The sequence below is a fragment of the Myiozetetes cayanensis genome, unplaced genomic scaffold (assembly GCF_022539395.1).
Source record: "Myiozetetes cayanensis isolate MyiCay16 unplaced genomic scaffold, myiCay2020 scf17, whole genome shotgun sequence".
Classification (NCBI taxonomy): Eukaryota; Metazoa; Chordata; class Aves; order Passeriformes; family Tyrannidae; genus Myiozetetes; species Myiozetetes cayanensis.
In genome coordinates this window covers 13498545-13518790 of record NW_026087378.1, presented here as the reverse complement: position 1 = coordinate 13518790, position 20246 = coordinate 13498545, and the positions used below count along the sequence as shown (strand labels likewise).

The 20246-nt window shown below is 43.5% G+C and overlaps 2 protein-coding genes across 7 annotated transcripts in view; both read left to right on the top strand.

The window, feature by feature from the left end:
• The window catches only part of DDX46 (DEAD-box helicase 46), a 16300-nt gene extending 12015 nt beyond the window's left edge, over positions 1-4285 (top strand). Inside the window, exons 20-24 of one of the 4 annotated variants that reach the window (XM_050312401.1) lie at positions 246-464; positions 1001-1145; positions 1804-1877; positions 2342-2420; positions 3364-4285. In XM_050312401.1, coding sequence (XP_050168358.1) covers positions 246-464; positions 1001-1145; positions 1804-1877; positions 2342-2389 — 486 coding nt within the window. In that variant the 3' untranslated portion in view covers positions 2390-2420; positions 3364-4285. The other 3 variants (XM_050312400.1, XM_050312399.1, XM_050312398.1) reach the window with 3 other exon arrangements.
• Positions 2400-20246, top strand: CUNH5orf24 (chromosome unknown C5orf24 homolog). 3 transcript variants are annotated; one of them, XM_050312434.1, is made up of 3 exons: positions 8084-8180; positions 15575-16004; positions 17862-20246. In XM_050312434.1, exons 2-3 carry the CDS (start codon positions 15578-15580, stop codon positions 17900-17902), a joined length of 468 nt encoding a protein of 155 aa, XP_050168391.1. In that variant the 5' UTR covers positions 8084-8180; positions 15575-15577; the 3' UTR covers positions 17903-20246. The 3 variants fall into 3 exon arrangements, with proteins under 3 accessions (XP_050168389.1, XP_050168391.1, XP_050168390.1); XM_050312432.1 differs by lacking the exon at positions 8084-8180 and adding an exon at positions 2400-2420 and having other exon boundaries at positions 15575-20246; XM_050312433.1 differs by having other exon boundaries at positions 15575-20246.

The window sequence follows — 20246 nt, the reverse complement described above, 5'->3', positions numbered from 1 at the left end:
TGGTAGTGTCTTCTGCAATGTCCAGAGATATTTTAAGCTGAAGATACAAAGGATCTGTAAGATCTTTTCTCTGCAGGTGTGAGGGGAGTTGTTTAGAGGAAGGAAAAGAAGAACAGGAGGAGTCTGGAGAGTGCATTTGTTATGTAGACAGTTATATTACATAGAGATCTGTAATGAAACCCTTGTTGGTTTATATAGGATTTTCTTGGCTACCTTGTTCTCAACATGGACCTGTGTTTTTACAGGATGTGATGCAGCAGGCTACAAATGCTATCCTGAGAGGAGGCACAATTCAAGCTCCTACTGTGTCTGCCAAGACCATTGCAGAGCAACTGGCTGAAAAAATCAATGCCAAGCTCAATTATGTGCCCATAGAGAAGCAGGAGGAAGAGAAACAGGATGGAGGACAAAATGAATCCTTTAAGAGATACGAAGAAGAATTGGAGATCAATGACTTCCCACAGGCAAGTAACCATTTTGCTGTAATCAAGTGTAAATGACCGTTATTTAACAAAACCTCTCTTTGTAGCTTAAATATGGTTACACCAATAAAACATTTTGTTTTTGTGATCATACCCAATTGAAATTACTACATTATCTGTGATTACTTCTCAGCTTGTATATACACAGTGCTCTGGACCTATTCCAGAGAGTATCAGAAAAACAAGCACTCCTTATCAGACAGAAGTCTCTTCACCCTCTTCCACTGACTTCTCTCGTCTCCAAATCTCTAACACTGCCTGGTGTTTTTTGTAAGGGCTCTACAACTATGACTGATACAGCTCTTTGTTCTTTTTTAGTACTTGAGTATTTTTGCCATTCCAAATACTGCTGCTCTGATCTACCTCATCTGTTTCTTGGAGGGTTTATGTTTCACACTATCAAGCACAAATTCCCTGTATTTATGCTTGAGGTTCTGCTCAGATGGGCAGAACTAAGGGATTGCCATTTTGTGTGGTGCCTTCCTCCTTGCTGATCCTCCTGTATCCTTGCCTTGCAGACTGCCAGATGGAAAGTTACCTCCAAAGAAGCACTGCAGAGAATCAGTGAATATTCTGAAGCTGCTATTACAATCAGGGGGACTTATTTCCCTCCAGGCAAAGAACCCAAGGAAGGAGAACGAAAGATTTATTTGGCTATAGAAAGTATGTATTCCTTTTTAGAAATGTTGCCATTAAAGCTGTGAGTCTGATTTTGAAATTAGACATGGAATGTCTGTAGTCAGTGTTTGGGTACTTACTGAGTTACAGACCACTGTATTTATTTTGCAGTTACTAAAAAAACCCCACTTGTTTATCTTCCTACATTTTGTCATATGATCTGTGGGGATCACAGAGATGCTTCTCCTCACCTGCCACAGAACAACAGCAAATGTGTATGGAATCAGTTTGGAGGAGAGGGAAAAAGAAGAGTAAAAAGAAAAAATGGAATAAGCACAAAGAGATCAGTGCCATTGTGAAATAAGGAAGAAAATAGAATTCTGTGGGTTTAGGCTGTTGAAGGCATAAGAAATTGCATCAACTACTACAACAAAAACTTTGCAAATGTCATGGTGGTTGAGTAGAATTTTTCTCAAAGAAACATCTAATCCTGCATAATTCTGGAAAGTACAATTTATGGATGGTTTAAGTATCTGCCTTAAAGCAGAACACAGTGGAGCCGTGGCAGGCCAGAGTGCAGTGCTAGGGTGCTCTTCAGCTGAGGAGGTTCAGCAAGTTCTGCTGTGCTGCTGAGAAGAACCAGCAGTGCAGGCCTCACGTACAGAGAGTGTTTCAGATGATAATTCATGGTTTTTGTCTGCAGGTGCCAATGAACTGGCTGTACAGAAAGCAAAGGCAGAAATCACACGACTTATAAAAGAGGAGCTCATCAGATTGGTGAGTCAAATATCCAGAATGCAGTGGGAAAGTGCCTTAATTTGTGCTTTTTGGGATTGACTTCTGCAGATGTTGGCACTCTGGCATGTGTTTTTATGAGTATCAGGGACTGGTACCTACAGATCTTAAAAACCCCGTTTCACTGAACAACCTAAAAATCTGTGGCTCTGTTTACTCAGCCAGAACACGGCTGTTATCCAGCCAGCAGATGGAGATAACACATTGACAGAACTTCTTGAATGAGGACCCCTCAAAGAGTTGGGTCCCAAGACATTTCCTAATTTCAGCACCTTCAGGCAGGGGAGAGGAGAATTATTCCCCACAGTTTAATATTTTATATATGTTGAGAGATCTGTTTTGCTGTGGCTTTGCAGCATACCCAGCTGCTAATCTAGTGGTGGTTTATTGCAATTCATTTATCCATTTTCACTTTTAACTGTGATTATCCTCTCCTTTATTTGCAGCAAAATTCTTACCAACCAACCAACAAAGGAAGATACAAAGTTCTATGAGTGTTTGGAGTTCTCTGTCTGTCAGCAGCTGGTGCGTGAAACTTTGTGGCTTCTGTTTTTTCTGCTGTTTACATTGCTTATTGTAAATTAAGAATTTCTTTTTTTTTTTTTTTTTATTTTGTCCTGCGGACGTTTTTTAACAGAAAATTGATCCTTGCCTGAAGCATTTTAATTCTCTCCACTGAAGTTATCAGTCTTAAAGCAGACCAGTTTGGGCAGAATGTGATTTAATTTAAAAGTGCATTTTATATATACTTTTCATCAGAAGGAACATGAAATAAACAGATTTTAATTTTTATGACAGGCAGTATACTGTTAAGTAAATTAAACCATGTTGGGATTTGCATTGGGAATTGTTAGAATGTACCTGCTTCATTTTGTTGGGATGGGTCACACCATATCAATTTATACTGGAAAAATGATAAAACACCAAAATAAAGGCAGGATTTCTCTCCTGGTCCACAGATCTCTCTGGCTGGTTCCACACACATCACTTCCCTGGACAAATGTCCCCCTAAGGTCAGAGAGTCTTGCAATGATCAGAGTAAAGAACCTTATGCAGAAATCCTTGAGGTCTTGTTTTAAGATCTTCTTATCCCTCTCATGTCCCATTTTGTCTTTCTCATACATAATAAAATAACTCTCTGGGTTTTTTGTAAAGTGAAATGTTTTGTAGTATGACAGTAGTTTCCCTGGTTTTTTTCTAAACATGAGAATTTTAGGATTTGATTTTTTTTCCCCCACCTTCTGTGACATAAGAATGAAAGCCTGATTTAGTTTAAAAAGGAATTTGCAGGAAAAAGAGAGAAACCTCCTTTTTTAATGAAATACAACTTTGTCGCTCTTTTATAGTGTTCTTATATATCCTCTTAACGTGATCATTCCCCCGGGATTGTCATCCTTTCATCTTTATTGCTGTTAGGTCGTGGCTTTAAGTAAAAATGAATAATGGTATTTATGAATGAATTCCACAGCTATTCACCCTCGTTGCAGTCCAAAAGCTGCTGGGCCAGGCAAGACCTTGCTCTGGGAGGTCTCCTCCCCATAAGCATTAGTATTCCTGACGGACAGTGCTTGTCTGGAGCAGAAGCAGTAGCAATTTGAACTGTCTCATTCTAGCAGCTGCAAGACTTTCAAGATGATGACTTTGGAAAGGACTTGTGTAGAAAGCTTTTCTGAACTGACACATGGAGGAGAAATGTGTCATTTTAAACCAGCTGTGTATATACTGCTTTAACCCCGGCGGAGACAAATCACACAATCTGGGTAAATTCACAACTCCTCTTTCCAAACTGCAGGTAATTCGAGGGACTCTTTCTGCCTGCATACCCTGCCCCTTATTTGCAATGTAGGAAAGGAAAGGAATGATTGCACCAGCTTTGCAGTCTGCATTTAGGATGAGAGCACCCCTAATGCAGTGCTTGCCACTATTAATACATGGAGTAGGGCAGGAGGAGCAGCACACACAGTGACACTTCTCAAAACTCGAAAGAGAAAGCTCGGACTAAAGCCCTGTGATGCCCTTTAAATACATCAGGTTTCCTTCCCTTAAGAACTGGGGTTTGATGTGTTTCATACCACTTGTTCTTGGAATTGTCTGACTTTTAGACAGTGTCCCTTGCCAGAAGAGGGACAGATTTTGGTGTATTTAATGAATAGCACGTGCAAGTTTGGACAGACCTGACATGTCTTTAAAAAATCTTGTTTCAAAATGTTCCCACATATAGTGGTATCTCCTAAAAAAGGCATGGTGGAGACATTTTTGTTGGTTTTCAGAGATGCAACAATGTATAATCTTTAACTTCCTGGGGGTTTTAAATGCAATGTCAATATTCTTATGTTTTTTAAATTCCAGCAAAAATAAAAAAAATAATTTCAATGTATATTTTTCAGAAACTGTCTTTCTGAATAGCTCCTCTGTTTTCTGCACTTGCACTGCTTGTGTGTTTTTTCCTCTGACAGTTAAACTCAGACTGTTTGGAGTAGGGTGATGTGAACAGCAGTTTGTGCTTTTGTTTTTCTGCTGGAAAGGGGACAAAGCTCACACTCAGTTAAGAAAGTCACAGTGAAGGTCTTTGGATACATAGAAAGCAGGAGCAAAATGCATATAAACCAGAGGAAAAGAAACTCTCAAATTAACAAACACACAGGGGAAAAAATAGTGGAAACAAGCTTAGAATAGAAGTTTGGAGGAGATACAATGAAGTGGTGGAAAACACTATATTTAGTTCTTCCCAAGTGTGTCCATGGATATAGACAAGATCTTTGTAAACATCCCAGTTTGGCAGCTCTCCAGGGAATCTGCCCTGGTTGGATTCCTGTTGCCAGTTGTTCAGAAGATGCAGGGATGCCGTATTTGTTGGTTTTTTACTTTTCAAATACACATAATAAGCAGAGCTTGTTCTGTCACCTGCCCCAGGTGACCCACTGCCAGCTTTCAAGGGTGCTTTATGCTTTCAGTGTGTGAGTAAATAGTGGTGTTTTGGGTGGATAGGTGATGCAGGTGTTTGGTGCTGGATCCTGGGTGAGCTCCTGGTTGTGTCACAACAATGTGGGGCAGCAGGAGTGAGAGCGAGCCCCTGATCGCAGCCCGGCTGGCTCCTCCATCCTCCCTGCAAGTGGCCCACCAGGGATGCACACAGCAGTAATCCCCACCACACTGTGAAGGGTTCATTCCCTAGCCAGGAAAACAGGAGAGACTAAATCCAGTGTTTTGCATGGGGGAAAAAATCCACAGCAAGATAAAAAGTGCGTGCAATGGCAATTGAGAATTTTATACTCCCTGAACTATCTGGTACGTTGTTGCCACCCTCTGTTTCATTAAACAGGCAGCTCAAGGCCTACTTTGCTGTTAGGTTTGATGCTGTGAAAGCTGTAACGAGCATGTAATGAGCATAGAGCACAAGCCGGGCATGTTCTGCAGCTTTTCCCTGTGCTGGCTGTCGGAGAGTTTACTTGTACAGTTAAACCACTGCAAGCTATTTAAATGTGTATTTGGCTGCTAATTGAATAAAAGACTCAGAGGCTCAAAGTGCCATCTGTAGGAGCTTTTCTTCCTCAAGTCTTCCAAGTGGAAGACAGAAAAATTAAAAGATTTTTTTTTTAAGCAAAGTTTTGCTGAAATTCTGCAATTGTAACAGCCAAATATAAAATAAACACCAAAGGCTGGATTTGAGATCTTCCTAAAATAAGAAAAAGAATGCTGGAGTCGAGGGAGCACTTTGGTATTTCAGTCCTTCAGGCTTGTGTACAGCTGTAAGGAAGGGTGGTTGCTTCAGCAAAACCATTGACAGGGCTCGAGACAGGTACATGAGTCTGTAAGGATGGATGCTTGCCAGAGTTAGTTTTTAACTTCCTGCCGTGGACATAACACTGCTGATGGTCCTTGAACCCCACATTTACGAGAACCTGAATTCCCTGGGGAGGTGGTTCCCGGGGTGGAGGTGGTGTCAGACCAGCCCTTGCCTGTGGGTTCCCAGGAGGGTCGTGCACGGCCCCTCCGCTCCCCCGGCCGTGAGCGCCGGGCCCTGAGCGCGTTCTCCCTCCTCACGTGATGCCCCAGGAATGCACTTTCCTTTGATTATTTTTCTTGACCCAGATCTCTTCCAAATATGGTCTCAGCTTAAACAAGTTTGTGTTCTTAGAGCTTGGGCGTTTGCAGAATAAATCCTGGCTTCCAGCTCCCTGTGCCGTATGGAGGAGTGGAGGCGGAGAGCAGCCTAAAAATGCGAAGATAAAAGGGGCACAGCTGGACTCAAATTTGTCCCAAAATGTACATTTTGTACAATGTTTATACAGTGCTAGGCAGGAAGATTTGTTTTCGTAGTTTTAGCTACAGTGGAAACAATTGTTTTTAAATAAATGACCATTAGCCTGAGTGATTGCCACCCAAACATTGCTTCTCTGAGACTTCTCATCTGAAACAGATTTAAATATTTTTCTTTAGTCAAACTGAGAGATACAAAATTGTCAAGCTGACCAACATAAGCAGAGGTAAATTAATTAACATCTCAGAACTAAGTTGTTCTAGTGAGCTACGAAATTATTAATCACCTCCCATGGAGGGAGCATATGATTAAGTTATTTTATACTTTGGCCATTCTGAGTACAAAGTTCATCATCACAAACGTTTCTCGGAACAATAAATACCACGGGGCAACTGCTCTGAAATGAACTGCCGAGCAAGGAAAATGTTACGCTGAAAGTTAAGATTAAGGATTTTCCTTAAAACCTACATTTCCTCTGTCTGCGTGAGTTAGCAAGGATACCAAAAAGGTATCAAACTGAACCGTTCTTCCTTGGCAGCAGCATTTCCAACAGGAGTTTAAACAGCGCAAAGACGAACTTTGTAAATAAACGGAATCATTTGCTAAATTAAGCTAAATAAATGCTGCTTTTCCCTGCTGCTTTCTTATATTGCAAGTGAGGATTCCTGCATGCGTTAGGAAGCGCTGGCAAAAATATGAAACGTCATCTTGGCAGGATGTTTCACAGCAATTTTCGGCCTGAATAACTCCCAAGTACTGTAGAGATGGAACATCACGGTGTTGGGATACAGTTAGTCAGCTCCCCAGACAACAGCAGGAGAGGAAAATACTTAGAAAAAAAGAATTAGCCATTTGTAAAAGCTGCAGGTTCTTTTTCTTTCCTGGTCTTTTTTTTTTTTTCCTTTTTTTTTTCCTGAAACCTCATCTGAATAACACAGAGCATCTTTCAGGCTCTCCCGTACATCGGTCATTTAAGGACTGATCTGTTCATTTAGACCCTGTGGTTTGCAGATGTGTTGTTGCTGTCTGTCAATGGCCCAAGGGTGCTAACAGAGGGCAGGAAGGCGTAAGGATAAAAAATGTGTTGGTCATGGCCCTCCACCAAGCGGGCTCTCACATTGTTTCACGAAAACTTGACCTTGGGGACAGAAGGTTACGCGTTGGGCACTTAAAATTCCTGTTTCTATGGGATCTCTCTGGAAACAGTTGGAGCTGCTGTTCCCGCCTGAAGGTATGAAGGCTGGTTTATAGGGAAGTGCTGTTGCAATACTGAACTCTTCAGATCATGGGGGAAACAGAGCAAAACGTTTAATAAGGAAAATAAGAAATATTTCGTGTCCCTGCACAGACCCAAGCCTGTGTGAGCTGTGTTGGGAATGGGTGCAGCAAGGAAAGAGAACTGACCTGATACAATAATCTAATAGTCCTAAAGCTGATTCCATAATGGACTGTGTGTGGTGGAATCGCTGACCCAGGTGTCTGAGGAAAGACTGGACGTGGCACTCTGTGCCATGGTCTAGTTGATGTGGTGGTGTTGGGTCATAGGTTGGACTCGGTGATCTCAGATTGATTAGATTGATTGCTTACACTGAATCCGATCGATTAGATTGGCTCTGATTGGCTCTGTGCGCACTTTTGGAACGGGAGACACCGCGCTCCTCTATCCAAACGACAGCAATGGAAGCACAGGGAATACCGCACCCCCGTTTCCCGTGCTTAGTTATTTACAGCGTTTAAAGCACACAGGACGAGCCCCTCCGGCCTCGCCTCCTCCCGCCCGCCCCACAAAATGGCGGCGGGCGCGCGGCCCTCAGCGCCGGGCGGCGGGAGGGGCCGCGCCGGCCCCGCCCCGCGCGCGCCTCCGCGGCGCGGCCCCGCCCGGGAGCGCGCCCCGCCCGCGCCGCCGCCCGCGCCCGCCGCCGCAGCGCCGCGCCCGGCCCGCCGCCCCTCCCTGCAGCGCCCGGCGCGGTGTGGGGAGGCGGCCGCGCTCCCGCCCGCCCCGCCGCCGCCCCGAGCACCCGCAGGTAGGTGCGGGCCCGGCCCGCGCGCCCCGGACCCTGCTCCGCGCCGTGGGGAGGCGGCGGGAGGGCAAGATGGAGCCGCGGCTGGCGGGGGAGGAGCAGGCGGAGCGGAGCGGGGAGGGAAGAGAGGAGAGAAGAGGAAAGGAGAGCCCCGCTCCGCGCCCTCCCCGCCGCTCAGGGGATCCCGCGGCCCCGCGCCAGGGGAGAGCTCCGTGAGGGGGGCTGTGCGAGGGGAGCTGCGCCATCGCCGCCCGGCCGTGCCCGGGCCGAGCACCGGGCCCTGCCCGTGCCCCTCAGGCGGGCCGCGACCCCCGGGCGGTGCCCCCGCGGCGGCCGGGCCGGGCCGGGCCGGGCCAGGGGCAGCCGAGCCGCCCCTTTGTGCCCTGGGCCGGCCCGCGGCCGCTCCAGGTGCGGCCGGGCCCTCCCGGCGATTGTTCACTGCCCGCGGCACCCACAGCCCCGGGCGAGAGGATGGGGGGGGTGTGCGGGGCTTTTCACTTGCAGCGTGTTCCCTTTAGCGTGCGGGGGCTGGATGCGTTCGTCCAGCCCGTGGATGTGTTTCCTGGCGTGCCCAGGTAGCGGATGCCTTGGCTCACCTGCAGGTCGGGGTACCTGGAGAGCCTCACTGCGTTCTCACATAACGCGTGGCAGGGCTGTGTATTCTTGGGGGTAGTTACAGATAGTTTAGTTCATCCTTGTTTGTGTGCAGTCCTTCTGGGGCAATTAATTTTGTGAATAGTTGCATCTTTAATTTGCGTGTAGTTCTCTCTGGTTATCTCTCTAAAGAAAGTAACAGTTATTTTGATTCATGTGGTTTTTATTTTTGTAAAATGAAAGAGTAGGAGGAGCACTCTATATTTATTAAATTATTACTTATTTCTATTTCAATTTTCAGATGGTATGATTTCTCTTACAACTTTTTGTGTGTGTGTGTGCACGTGTGTCTTCATCCATAGCCTTCAGGTTTTAGATGCAGCCTTAGACAAAACAAGTCGTGCGTGTTTGCCCTCTGACCACTGTTAAACAGATGCAACAAGTGGATTTTGCCTTTCTGCAGTGTCACAAAAGCGTGCTGCTCTGGCTGTGTTTGTGGGTGTGTGGGCAGGTGTCCAGAGCCCTTTGCACTCTTGGGGGACGTGCACCAGTGTCCAGAGCGTTTTGTAGCAGTCCTGTCACAGAGAAAAGGAAGGAGAAGCTCGATCCATCTCTTAAGCTTCTGAACCCTTTGGTGGGAGCAGGCTGGGGAGAGAGGAGAGGGTAGGTGAGAACACCCACTGAGATGAATGAGCACCTCTTACCTCTCGGAGCTGTTGTTCTAGGCTGCAGCAAGGTCTGTTCCCCGGGGAGAGGAGCGGGTGGGGGAGAACACCCACGGAGATGAATAAGCATCTCCGGCTCCTCAAAGCCCTTGTTCTAGGCTGTGGCAAGGGCTGCTCCACTTTACTTGGGAATAGCTCCTTGAGGTGAATGGACAATTCACAAATACTAATAATCCTTCCTTTATAAAGATCCACCTCTACCTGCTCCATCATTCATATGCATATTTGGTTTGCCTTGAAGTTTGGTAATTAGAGAACCACAGAATAATCAGGGTGCAGTTTCGCTCTGCTCTCCACAGCCAGTCTGTCTGGCCTGGTGGCTGTGCTGCTCCATCCCCAGCTGTGGGGTTTTTCTCCAACCTCATTCCCTGCACTGCCAGCCAGGACTTCCAACTCCATTAAGACCATGGTTTTAAGGCCTGATTGTTTTTTGGGGGTTTTTTTGAGTAACAGGGACCAGGGAATGGGTCAGTGGCAACCAGTGGGTAACGTGGTTACCCAGGCTGACCTGGGACCTCAGCCTGTCTCTGTGCTAATGGGAATGTGCATTTCTGTTCCTTTCTTTCCCACAAACTGTTGCTTTTGCTCTCTTGGTGGATTAGTTTTCACCTGGATGAGATCCCTGGTGTTGATTTGCCTTGCTCTTGCACAATTGTTAGTGTTGGCACAAGGAATGGGAATGTGGGAGAAGAGGAAAGGGCAAGATTGTCCCGTTCAGAAAGTGTGGATTCAGAGTGGTTTCTATTGATTATGAAACCAGACTCTCAGTTGTGTCAGTGTAACTGGAGGTGCACGGGTAATTAAATCATTGATACCATCTTCCCTAATTTTTCTGAAGCTGTCTTACCCTTTTAAGTGTCCTCATCATCATATGTGATCTTAGTTTTGGGGTGGGAAGAAGTCAGCTGATGTCCTTGCTGATGTTTGCATCGAGTGAAACTCTGCCCTTGGATATGACTTATTTCTTTTTTAAAAGGGTTAGAAATCCTGATGATTACTTGTTTACCTGGTTTTTCAATCAAATCATGAATGAACCCTAAAAGTTGAGTTTAGTTGGCACTCAGCCTTGCCAGCACCAAGCCGTGGTGAGAGCAGCTGAGCTCTGTCTGTCTGACAAAGCTGGGGCTTAGGCTGTGGAGAGCATTGTTTTCCAAGGGTGTCTGAGTCAAACCCCTTCAACTCTGGGGGCTCAGAGGAGCACCCAGGGCTGCAGCTCTGGTGAGGAGCAGGAATCACAGACCTTGGTGAGGGGAAAGCTTCCCCTCTGCCTGGCTCAACTGGGGAAGAGGAATTTGAAGGAGGTGGGTGTTGCAGCTCCAAATAACTCTTCCCTTAACTTCACGTAAGGAAATTACCCATGATCACTGGGGGGAGGACCGTACTTGTAAATTCTTGTATTACTTGGGGAACTCTTAATTTCTTAGTGTTTTTGCACTAAGAGTAATTGAGATAGAAACTAAGAGTAATTGAGATAGTTTCCAGAACTGTTGGCTCTTCAATCTGCAGTCACATATTGTCATGTAGTAGCTCTAGCAAGTCACTGCTGGAAAGAGATTATTTCTTATATTTTGTCAGTTTTTAATATATTTTACCTCGTGTCAGATGGTGAGAAAAATGAAATTTTGCACCAACTTCAGAAAGGGCTTCATAAGCACAGTGTGGAGAAACTGCTTATCAAGCTTCACGAGTAGATTAGATTTCAGTTGTAGGTTCAGGTGTTACAGTGTGTGTTGTGCCACTGATAGAATTTCATACTTAGAAGTTTAAAAATATTTACGTTTATAGGAATACTCAGAGTAAGGTGCAACTTTGTGAAAGCGAGCAGTTACAGGGTTTTAAAAATTGGTAGGGCCCTACTTTAGTTAACCTGTAAAAAAGGAGCTGACAATAAAAGGGACACTTGAAAAACATTTAAACTGAGAGAATTCATTCTTTTCAGTGAGTGATGAAAGGATTTCTCCCCCATGCTGTCCTTCGAGGGAAGGACAGAACTGATACCATATCTCTGTTGCAGTCTTGAAAGGGATAATATTCCTGCTGCTGCTGCTGCTGCTGCTCAAACCCCCCTGGCAAGCAGTGGAGCCCTTTGCAGCTCCCCAGGGCCTGTGCTGAGGAACGTGGCACAGAGAGCCCTTTATCGACATCCCGAACAGAGCCCGGCCTGTGCTCGCTCCAGGCCTGCAGAGAGCTGGGCACAAATGATACTTGTAGCTGCTGTGTCCTTCTGTAGCTGTCACGGACTTTGTGTGTGTTGGATGGTGATGAAAATGTCCTGCTACAGCTTCCTGCAGCTCCACCGACCCTGCTGAAACCATTGCAAGCTCAGCACTGGAAACCTCTGAAAATACATGACAAGCAAAACTGTCCTGCTGGCAAGAGGACTTTACCTTTCCTGGTGTTCATCATTTGGAAAGCTCTAATACAGATGTCCTTCCAGTTCTGCTCCGTTTTGCTCTGATTCTCGTGTGTTTTATCCGAGGTCAGAAGCGCTTGCTGAGTCAGGTCTGTTCTGGAGCTCACCAGGCCACGGAGCACAGGCTGGGCTGGGTGAGAGCAGAGCAGTTGTGCTGCTTGTGTTGGAACTGATTATTCTGCTCAGAGCAGATAATGGGTCACAGGTCCAGTGCTCAGTATAAAACAGCTACTCAGCAAGGGCCTGTTCTGGGGGGCTTGAGAGCTTCTCTGCTCATCAAAGGTTTCACCTTGTCTGTGCTGGCAGCTGAATTCTGCCCGTGAAGAAGACAAAGGGCTTGATGTTTGAAAGCCAAAGACAGCATCAGGTCACAACCCAAGGGGGCTGTGTAATGTGATTTTATGTAAGGTCATTGGAGGAGCTTTGATCTTCAAATTTTGTGTAGTGAACAAGCCACGAGTGGGGATTTTCTGCAGGGTTTCAAGCCTGGAGAGCAATGGGCCATATCAGTCCTGGGAGCCTTAGCAGCTGTAAACTAGAGCTGTATGGTACATCAACCTGCATTTAGGGGACAGGGAGGGGTCTCTGCCATGTCCAGACATCCCCCTGCAGCCCAGCTTTGAGTCCCAGCTGGATGGTCCCCTTTCTTTCGAGCAGTGGTGGAGCTTCTATGCTTTGTTGCATGGGAAGCTCTAGTGCTGCCTCTCTTTTCCCAAAGGCAGCTTATCCAATGTCTCCTCCCTTTCCTAGCATTTCTGTAGATATAAATTACCAGACAGAAAAGGATCCATACACAAAATCCTCTACAGTCACTTTCCAGTGAGATTCATTTTGAAATACAACTGAATTTCCTTCCTGCAGTGCCTCATCTTAACTATTTGTTTATTCAGCCAGTCAGTTGAATCAGTTTAAAAACTGATTTAAGTAAACTGTTGCAAATATTTTTATGTGTCTATTTACAGGTTTTAAAACAAGCAAGTTCTATTTTGTTGGAAACTTTTCTGGTGGGTTTTATTCAAGAATGCTTGCACACAAAGTTGTGTGTGTTTGGCTATACAATTTAGCTGGAGTGTGATTTTTAAATTGGCATAGCTTTGCATTTTATACCAATTCTCCTTTATACTGTATTTCTCCCTGCCAAGAAACCTGCTTCCACTCTACAGATAGACTCACTACATTCTTTTATTCCCTGCTGTAATGTGAATGAAGTAAAGCTGTGCTGGAGATGGCCATGGTAGGGTAATTAAGCTCGATTACAGATTTCCTTTTCAAAACTTCTCAAAAAAAAAAAGTCTTAAATCAAAAAACACAGAATAGAAACCTTGGCTACTACTTGAAATTTTCATGGTTTAATGAGAAACGGTGTGGGGAGGGGGGAAAGCATAAAAAAAAAATGCTATTGGCAGCTTTTCACCCAGATTTGGGGTTGTTTAAGCTTCCTCTTGCAAGAAGTTTTAAACAGTTACTGATTGGTACATCTTTCTTCACTCATCCATTCCAGTGATACTGGTTGTTGCCAGATGGAAGGCAGAGCAGCACCAGCCAGGTCTTGTGTGTGAAGTTGGAGTTCACTGAGAGCTCTCAGTGGTATTACAGCAGACACAAAACACATGCTGGTGGGGATGGAGCTGCAGCGTTTGGCAGCTGCAGCAGAATGTATTCACTGTCTTGGAGTACCTGTGATGGTTCTCCCCTGGAAAGATTGATGCTATCTGTTGGAAAAATCCACCCCCCCCATGCCGAGTGTAAGGAGGAGAAAAAGCAGAGAGTAAGAATGCAACACAGGAACGAGTCTGAGCAGAGGCCCCTGCTCCATTCAGTGCCTTCTCCCAGCTCTGGTGTGTTCCTTGGATACTGGGCAGCTGAACTGGTGCTTCTTTGTGGCAGTCGAGCTTGGAGCAGCTTTTTGGGGCCAAAGCCAGTATTCCTGTGTTCAAAATGAGTCCTGAGACGAGAATGCTGCTCCACCACTCTGAGTGTCTCTGGAGTACCAACAAACAGCTGAACAGCCTTTCAGGGCCACTGGGCTTCACTGTCTCCTCAGCAAAAGGACTTTATTAGAACCCTCATGTTTGCAATTACATAGCAGGAAAAATCTCAGGTATTTTTTGTGATACTGCAGGCCCTTTTCTAGTGGGGTTAAGGAAACATAACAATTTTTTTGACTGCTGATTGCGGAAGACCTTAAGCTTTTTATTGCTGCGCGGAAAAGTCTGTCTGCTCTCTTGGCCTGAGCTTACTTCCTTTGTCCTTTGCTGAGCACGGGCTTACAAATTATTCTTAGTTGTTTGTTTGCTAGTTACCACCTGAAGTAACAGTGCTTTCACTTTTGCTCTGCTGTACCCCGTGCAACACACCAGCATTGTAGCACTTGGATTATCTCTGCTAGAACATCTAATATTTAAACTATATTATTATCATCATTTCACTCTTTGACATATATTCATATATTTGCACAAGAGTAATGTGCACTGTAATGTGCATTTGAGAAACCAGGGTAGATTGGCTGTTCCAACAGGGAATGTATCCTTTGTAATCAGGAGAAAAGAGCACGGGGATTTACTCCAGGGTAAATAGGCTGTCTCTGCTGTGTGCTTTCTCTCTGGCTGGGAGGAGCCATTCGTAACTGCCAAAGAAATTCAGTAATCAATGGTAAGAGTGTAAATGGTGTTGTTGTAGGTGATATTCCAGGGCTATTGCGGGGAAAATATAATAAATCTTCCAGACTCTGTCTACTAGAGAAATTTATCATGGGAAGGAGTATTTGGTGTCCCAAGTGTGGCTGTAGGGCACAGAAATGCTGTGGTGGGCCAGATATTTATTGGCTTAATCTTGTCTTCAGCATGGCTAAATACTGCTATCTTAAGCTGAGTATTTACAGCCTATTTAAGTTGTAGAACCAAGATAGCTGAATGGGTGAAAATATAATTTTCTTTCCCAGAGTTGTTCCCTCAGTGTTGGCATTGCCAGCCCTTTGAACATGCTCTCCTAACTAGGGCAGCAGTGGCATTTTTGCAACCCAGCACCTTCGGCTTCGTTACGGATTGATTTCATCCCTCTGCTTTCCCAACTGTGGCACCATTGCCTTGCTGAAAGCCTTACCTGTTTTCTTTCTCTGACACAGATTGTGACACGAGATGACAAAACTGATTAGCACTTTATTATTTTGCCTCAGTTAAACAAACCAAAAAATCTTTAGGCCCCTATATTTAGTAAAACAAGAGAGTGATACCTTATCTCTCCTTGGCTGAGTCACAGGTTAATCTTAGAACTAGAACAACTAAAATTTAGATGAGGTTTGGTTGGAAAGGTGTTGAAATCGCGGTGGGTGAGCCAGTACTATATATCTTGGTGCTTAAATGCTCTTGGGTTTTTTTTCCCTTACTTCTTTCCTAATTATATCTATCTGAATAATACATGGTTTAAACCATCCTTTTTAACCATGTTTAAGGGTTACTGTGCAAAACCTCAAGTGAAAGCTTAATGAAACTAATTTTAAAAAGTAATTTACTGACATCAGTACTAAAAATAGACCAAGTAGTCCGGACTCATTTTGAGAAACGGGTAGCTTTTGAAAGATTCTTGCTTGTGGAACACTGACTATTACAATAATAAAAAATAGTATTATATACCGATACATGTTCTTCTCTCTTTATTTTTGGTAGAAAATGATGCACCCTGTTGCCAGCAGCAATCCAGCTTTCTGTGGGACCGGCAAGAGCTCTTGCCTGAGCGAGGACAATGTGAGAGCCGCGGATCAGTTCGACCTTTACGCCAGCCAGCAGAGCAAGTACGGCCACGCGGTCGCCCACAAACCCATCGCCTGCCAGAGACCGGACGCCTTGGGCGAGTCGCACTTGCAGACCACGAGTGGCAGGAGTTTAGAGACAAAAGATGAACTGAAGAAAAAGAAAAACCTCAACCGCTCCGGCAAACGTGGGAGGCCCTCAGGGACCACCAAATCAGCAGGGTACCGGACCAGCACAGGCCGACCCCTGGGGACCACCAAAGCAGCTGGATTTAAGACAAGTCCAGGCAGACCCTTGGGTACAACTAAAGCAGCAGGATACAAAGTCAGCCCAGGCAGACCTCCAGGTAGCATTAAAGCTCTATCACGGCTTGCAAATCTAAATTATACTTGTGGCAGTGCACCTTTTCCTTACCCTATGGTGCATAGCAGAGGAGTACATGCTGCTGGTGAAACTAGTGGCAAAATCAAACAGCCTAATGAATGAAAGGAGGGAATTAGGAACTCCCTACTAATCTGCTTTACGCTGATTTTGGGCATGGTTCTTGCGTTTTGTTGTGATGTTTGTCTCAGTCTGGGTTTCTGGCTTTTATTTCTGTTCAAATAATGCCATAGCCTACGAGGGCAGTTCGTAACATTTACAGTCACGCTGAGAAGGCTTTGGTTTAAAGGGGCTTTTGTTGGGCTTGAATCATAATTGATAAGAAAGTCTGAAGTGATGAATTACGCCTCGGTGTCGATACTTAGGTAACGTCCACATCCCTAATTTTACATCCAGTTTCTCACAAACCTAGATGTGGTGATGCATTAAGTATTTGAAATAAGGAGGACAGAATTAGCTGGCTGATGGATCATGATGTGGCCTGTCCCAAAATAAGCAACTTAGGCAGTTAAGTTCTTACTTGATAAGAAAAATTGATCAAGAAAGCAGCGAGCTACATTGTCCACTTCTGCAGGAGCCTCTTCAGACCTCAAATAGATAGTTAAAAACTTAAATGAAAGAAACCCCAGCCTTTTTAAGGTGATTTCAGGTGGCTTTTGTTTCGGGAATTGTAGCATTAAGTGAATTACAACTAGTGCTCCAAAAATACTTCTGAAGATACTAGAGAGACCCGAGCATTTGTACAGTGTGTTACAGCTTCACAGCCTTACTAAGACAAGTTAATTTGCCTTTGGGTGAGAGCTGTTCTCTTAGCTGCACTGTTTCTGCTGTGTAATTGTGAAATGCCTAATAGTACATATACCAAACCACAAATAATTCTTTGAGATTTGAAATATTTTATAAGAAATTCAGTACTGTTCATTCTAGTTAGGCACTTGGTTAATATTAAGCAGTAAGTTCTTAAATCTGTAAATAGCTGTTTACTCTGGCTTTGGCCTTTAAAACCTGTGCTTAGATGGCGACAGTTTAATAGCTTTTAAAGTGTTAACCTATAATGTTTACAGATTAAACTTTTTAAATACACACTGTTGCCAAATTTTTAGACTCAATTTTGCCAGATATTCCTGGGAATACAATAATTTCGTTGTTTGACACTTATACTATATTTAAGTTATGGAAGCTTATATATCTACCAAAGGACACCATTTTCATGATTTATAAAGGCAAACTGTATAGCTGATGCAAACAGGATGCAGTTTACTGCACTGCTACACCCCAGATGCAGAGTAATTCATCTATGCATGCAGGCTGGAAAAAAAAATTTTGTTGGTTAACTATAAATACCTTTCTTGACTCAAACTAAAACCTTCCCTCCTCCCAAAAGAAATGCTCCATTTTTCAACTGGGTGTGTTTTTATTTTTTTTTTTTTAAGTGTGAGAGAGTGTGTGAATGTGTAAAATACTTTCATCTAGACTTCAAAAAAATCAGTCCTCAATGTTGCATATTCTTGGTCCTAAATTTATTTGACTGAAATTAAAGATTATTTTTAATCTGGAAGAAAGTTTACATTTAAGTCATTTCACATATAAAATGACTTTGTGATAAATTTGTAGCTTGAAATATCTGGGGAGGGGGGAGTTTGCAGATTTGGGGGAGCATAAAAATTTGGGTTAATTGAGCTTGTGCTGAATGGGTAATGATGCTGATAATTTTTGTTAACATAAATGCTATTCTTGGCCTGCTGTCATTTTGATGAGACCTCTTGATTTCAGTGTTGACAATTTAAGAAACGGATGTCATGTTTCATACCTTTTTTATCAGGAAAAAAGCAGCAAGCCTTCAGGTGTTCCAGTGATGCCTAACACATATTGAGCTGGACTTTTGCTGTACTTTACAATAGGTGTGTTGAATGGTTTTGGGGGCACTGTGTATGCACTGGCAACTAAGACAATGAACCTCAACTTATACTGGATGGCTCCTTAGTCGATAGATGAACTAATGGCAGCTAAACTGCTCCTAAGGAATAGTTTCTTCATGCTGAAGCTCTGAAATCCAGTTGTACGTTCTGTTCCTCAGCAAACTCTCCAGTCTGACCTTTAGCAGCCCCTCTCAGAATGATGTCACTTCTGACACGTGCAAATGCTAACGTGAGTTCATTCACCCTCAGGATCTGTGTTGTGGTGGTGGCTGTTTTTAATCAGATGATTTTTCAACTAAAGACTGCTTTAAGTTCTTTCCTGAACTCAGCTGGGCAAGCAGTCCTCTTCAGCTGAATGTATCACTGCAGGAGTGTCACACCTCGCTGGCAAGGAACGTGTTGCATGTCACCACTGTCCCTTGGAGAAACTCCACTCCTTACCTCCTCCTGTTTATCCTGTTGGCTCCTGCTCCGTTCCTCACTTGTGCATCCACTCACTGGTGCTGTGCTGTGTGTCAGGAGATAATGCAGATGTATTGCTGTTCTGCTAGTATAATTTGTATTCAAGTATGCTGATGAAATAATGAAATCACCTAAGCAATTTCTGTTCATTACAGTGTTTATTAATTATATCAGATGGAATATAATCCCAGTACAAACTGATTAATGTTGTCAGTTGTGAAATGATGAGCATCAAGTAGAAAAGTGTTCAGAGTCTGTAATGGGCTGCTTGGCACTCCAGATTTGGGAAGGAGACCAGAAGTGCAGTGCTGGGCACTCCCCAGTTCTGCTCTGGTTTATATCTGACTGCAGTTTACTGGTGCCCTGCAGCGAGGGGAAGGAAAAAGAGGGTAAGAGATTCAAAGTGACTCGAAATGGAAGTTTCAAATACTCCTGCTCTTCCTATGTATACTCTGCAGAATACATTGTGCTTTTTTCAACACTTTCCTTTCCATGAGAAACACTGAAACAGCATGTTAATGCCTCAACTTTATCAGTACCAATGGGAAAACTGGCCTTTTCCCCCCATAGTATGAAAACATTACTTGTAAGGTAAATTGCTTATTTTATATTCTATATCATAATTCAGCTATTCATAAGCTAGGATCACTGTGGTGTGTTAACACTGTTCAGAAGACCGACATGTCAAGTCTGGGTTTTAATAATTTCTTTTAATTATCAAGTTTCTAACGTCTTATTTATACATAAATGAAATGTATTAGCTTGCTATTATTCCTTAATGATGCTATACGAGTTCACTGTTTAATATACATATAGTAACTACTATTCATCTTTGATTAAATTTACTTAAAACTTTAAAACCAAATAATTTTGCTACTATAAAGTCTTGCACTGGACAGATTCAAGTTGCTAGCACCATATTTTGGCAGAAACAAGTCAGGTACCATCAGAAGCAGCTGACTTTGATATCAAAGATAGTATTTTTGAAATCAGCACTTAGCTTTGTCATTGAAGCAATGTTCTTTATATCTTGGATTTCTTTGAACTAATCGAAATAACTAGAGCCATTAAAGATCTCTCTTCTGAATGAATATATTTTCATTTTGTCTGAAGGATCTTAAGAGTTCAGTCAGGACAAGACCAAGCATTGTCAGTGAAGAGTGATGTGTCTGTGAAAAGAATTACCTGGAACTACAAAACACAGAGTAATTCAGATGAGAATTTAACTCCCTCCCCCATTTTTGAAGAGCTTTAAAAGGCAGAGCAATGTGAAGTCATTTGTGTGATGGTTTCATTAGCTGTGGCTCTGCTGTTCTTTGTTATATGTATAATAATGTTTCACACTATCCTTAGAGTTGACAGTTAAAGCAGCTGATAACAATCATAAACACTTGGAACTGCAGACTTCATTTCTGACCACAAAAGAAGTTTATTCTTCTCTATTTTAATGCATATATTTTAACACTGCTTAAATATATTTATGACTTTAGTAGAGATTAGACCTTTCTCCTTGTGATTTTTTTTTTCCCCAAATAGAAAAATCTGTATTCTAAAATTTGAACCACTTTCCGATACTTTTAATCTTTCATCATTTCCTTTTCCACAGGTTTACTTTGGGGGAAACAATAATCTGTTCAATAACTAGTATCAGCACCCTGTCCTCTGCTGTAAAAAGCCTGATTAGATACTGTGTATGTTTTTATGTCCATGAACTTGAGCTACTCGTGTGCAATTATGTGTATGGGAATGGAGTAGTGTTCATGATCTGTATTTACATCATCATATGGATGTATATTTATTAATAAAGTTAATACTTTAAAACCTAA

Coding starts and splice junctions, on each gene's coding strand:
- CUNH5orf24 (XM_050312432.1), top strand. CDS start 15,578: ATGATGCACCCTGTTGCCAGCAGCAATCCAGCTTTCTGTGGGACCGGC.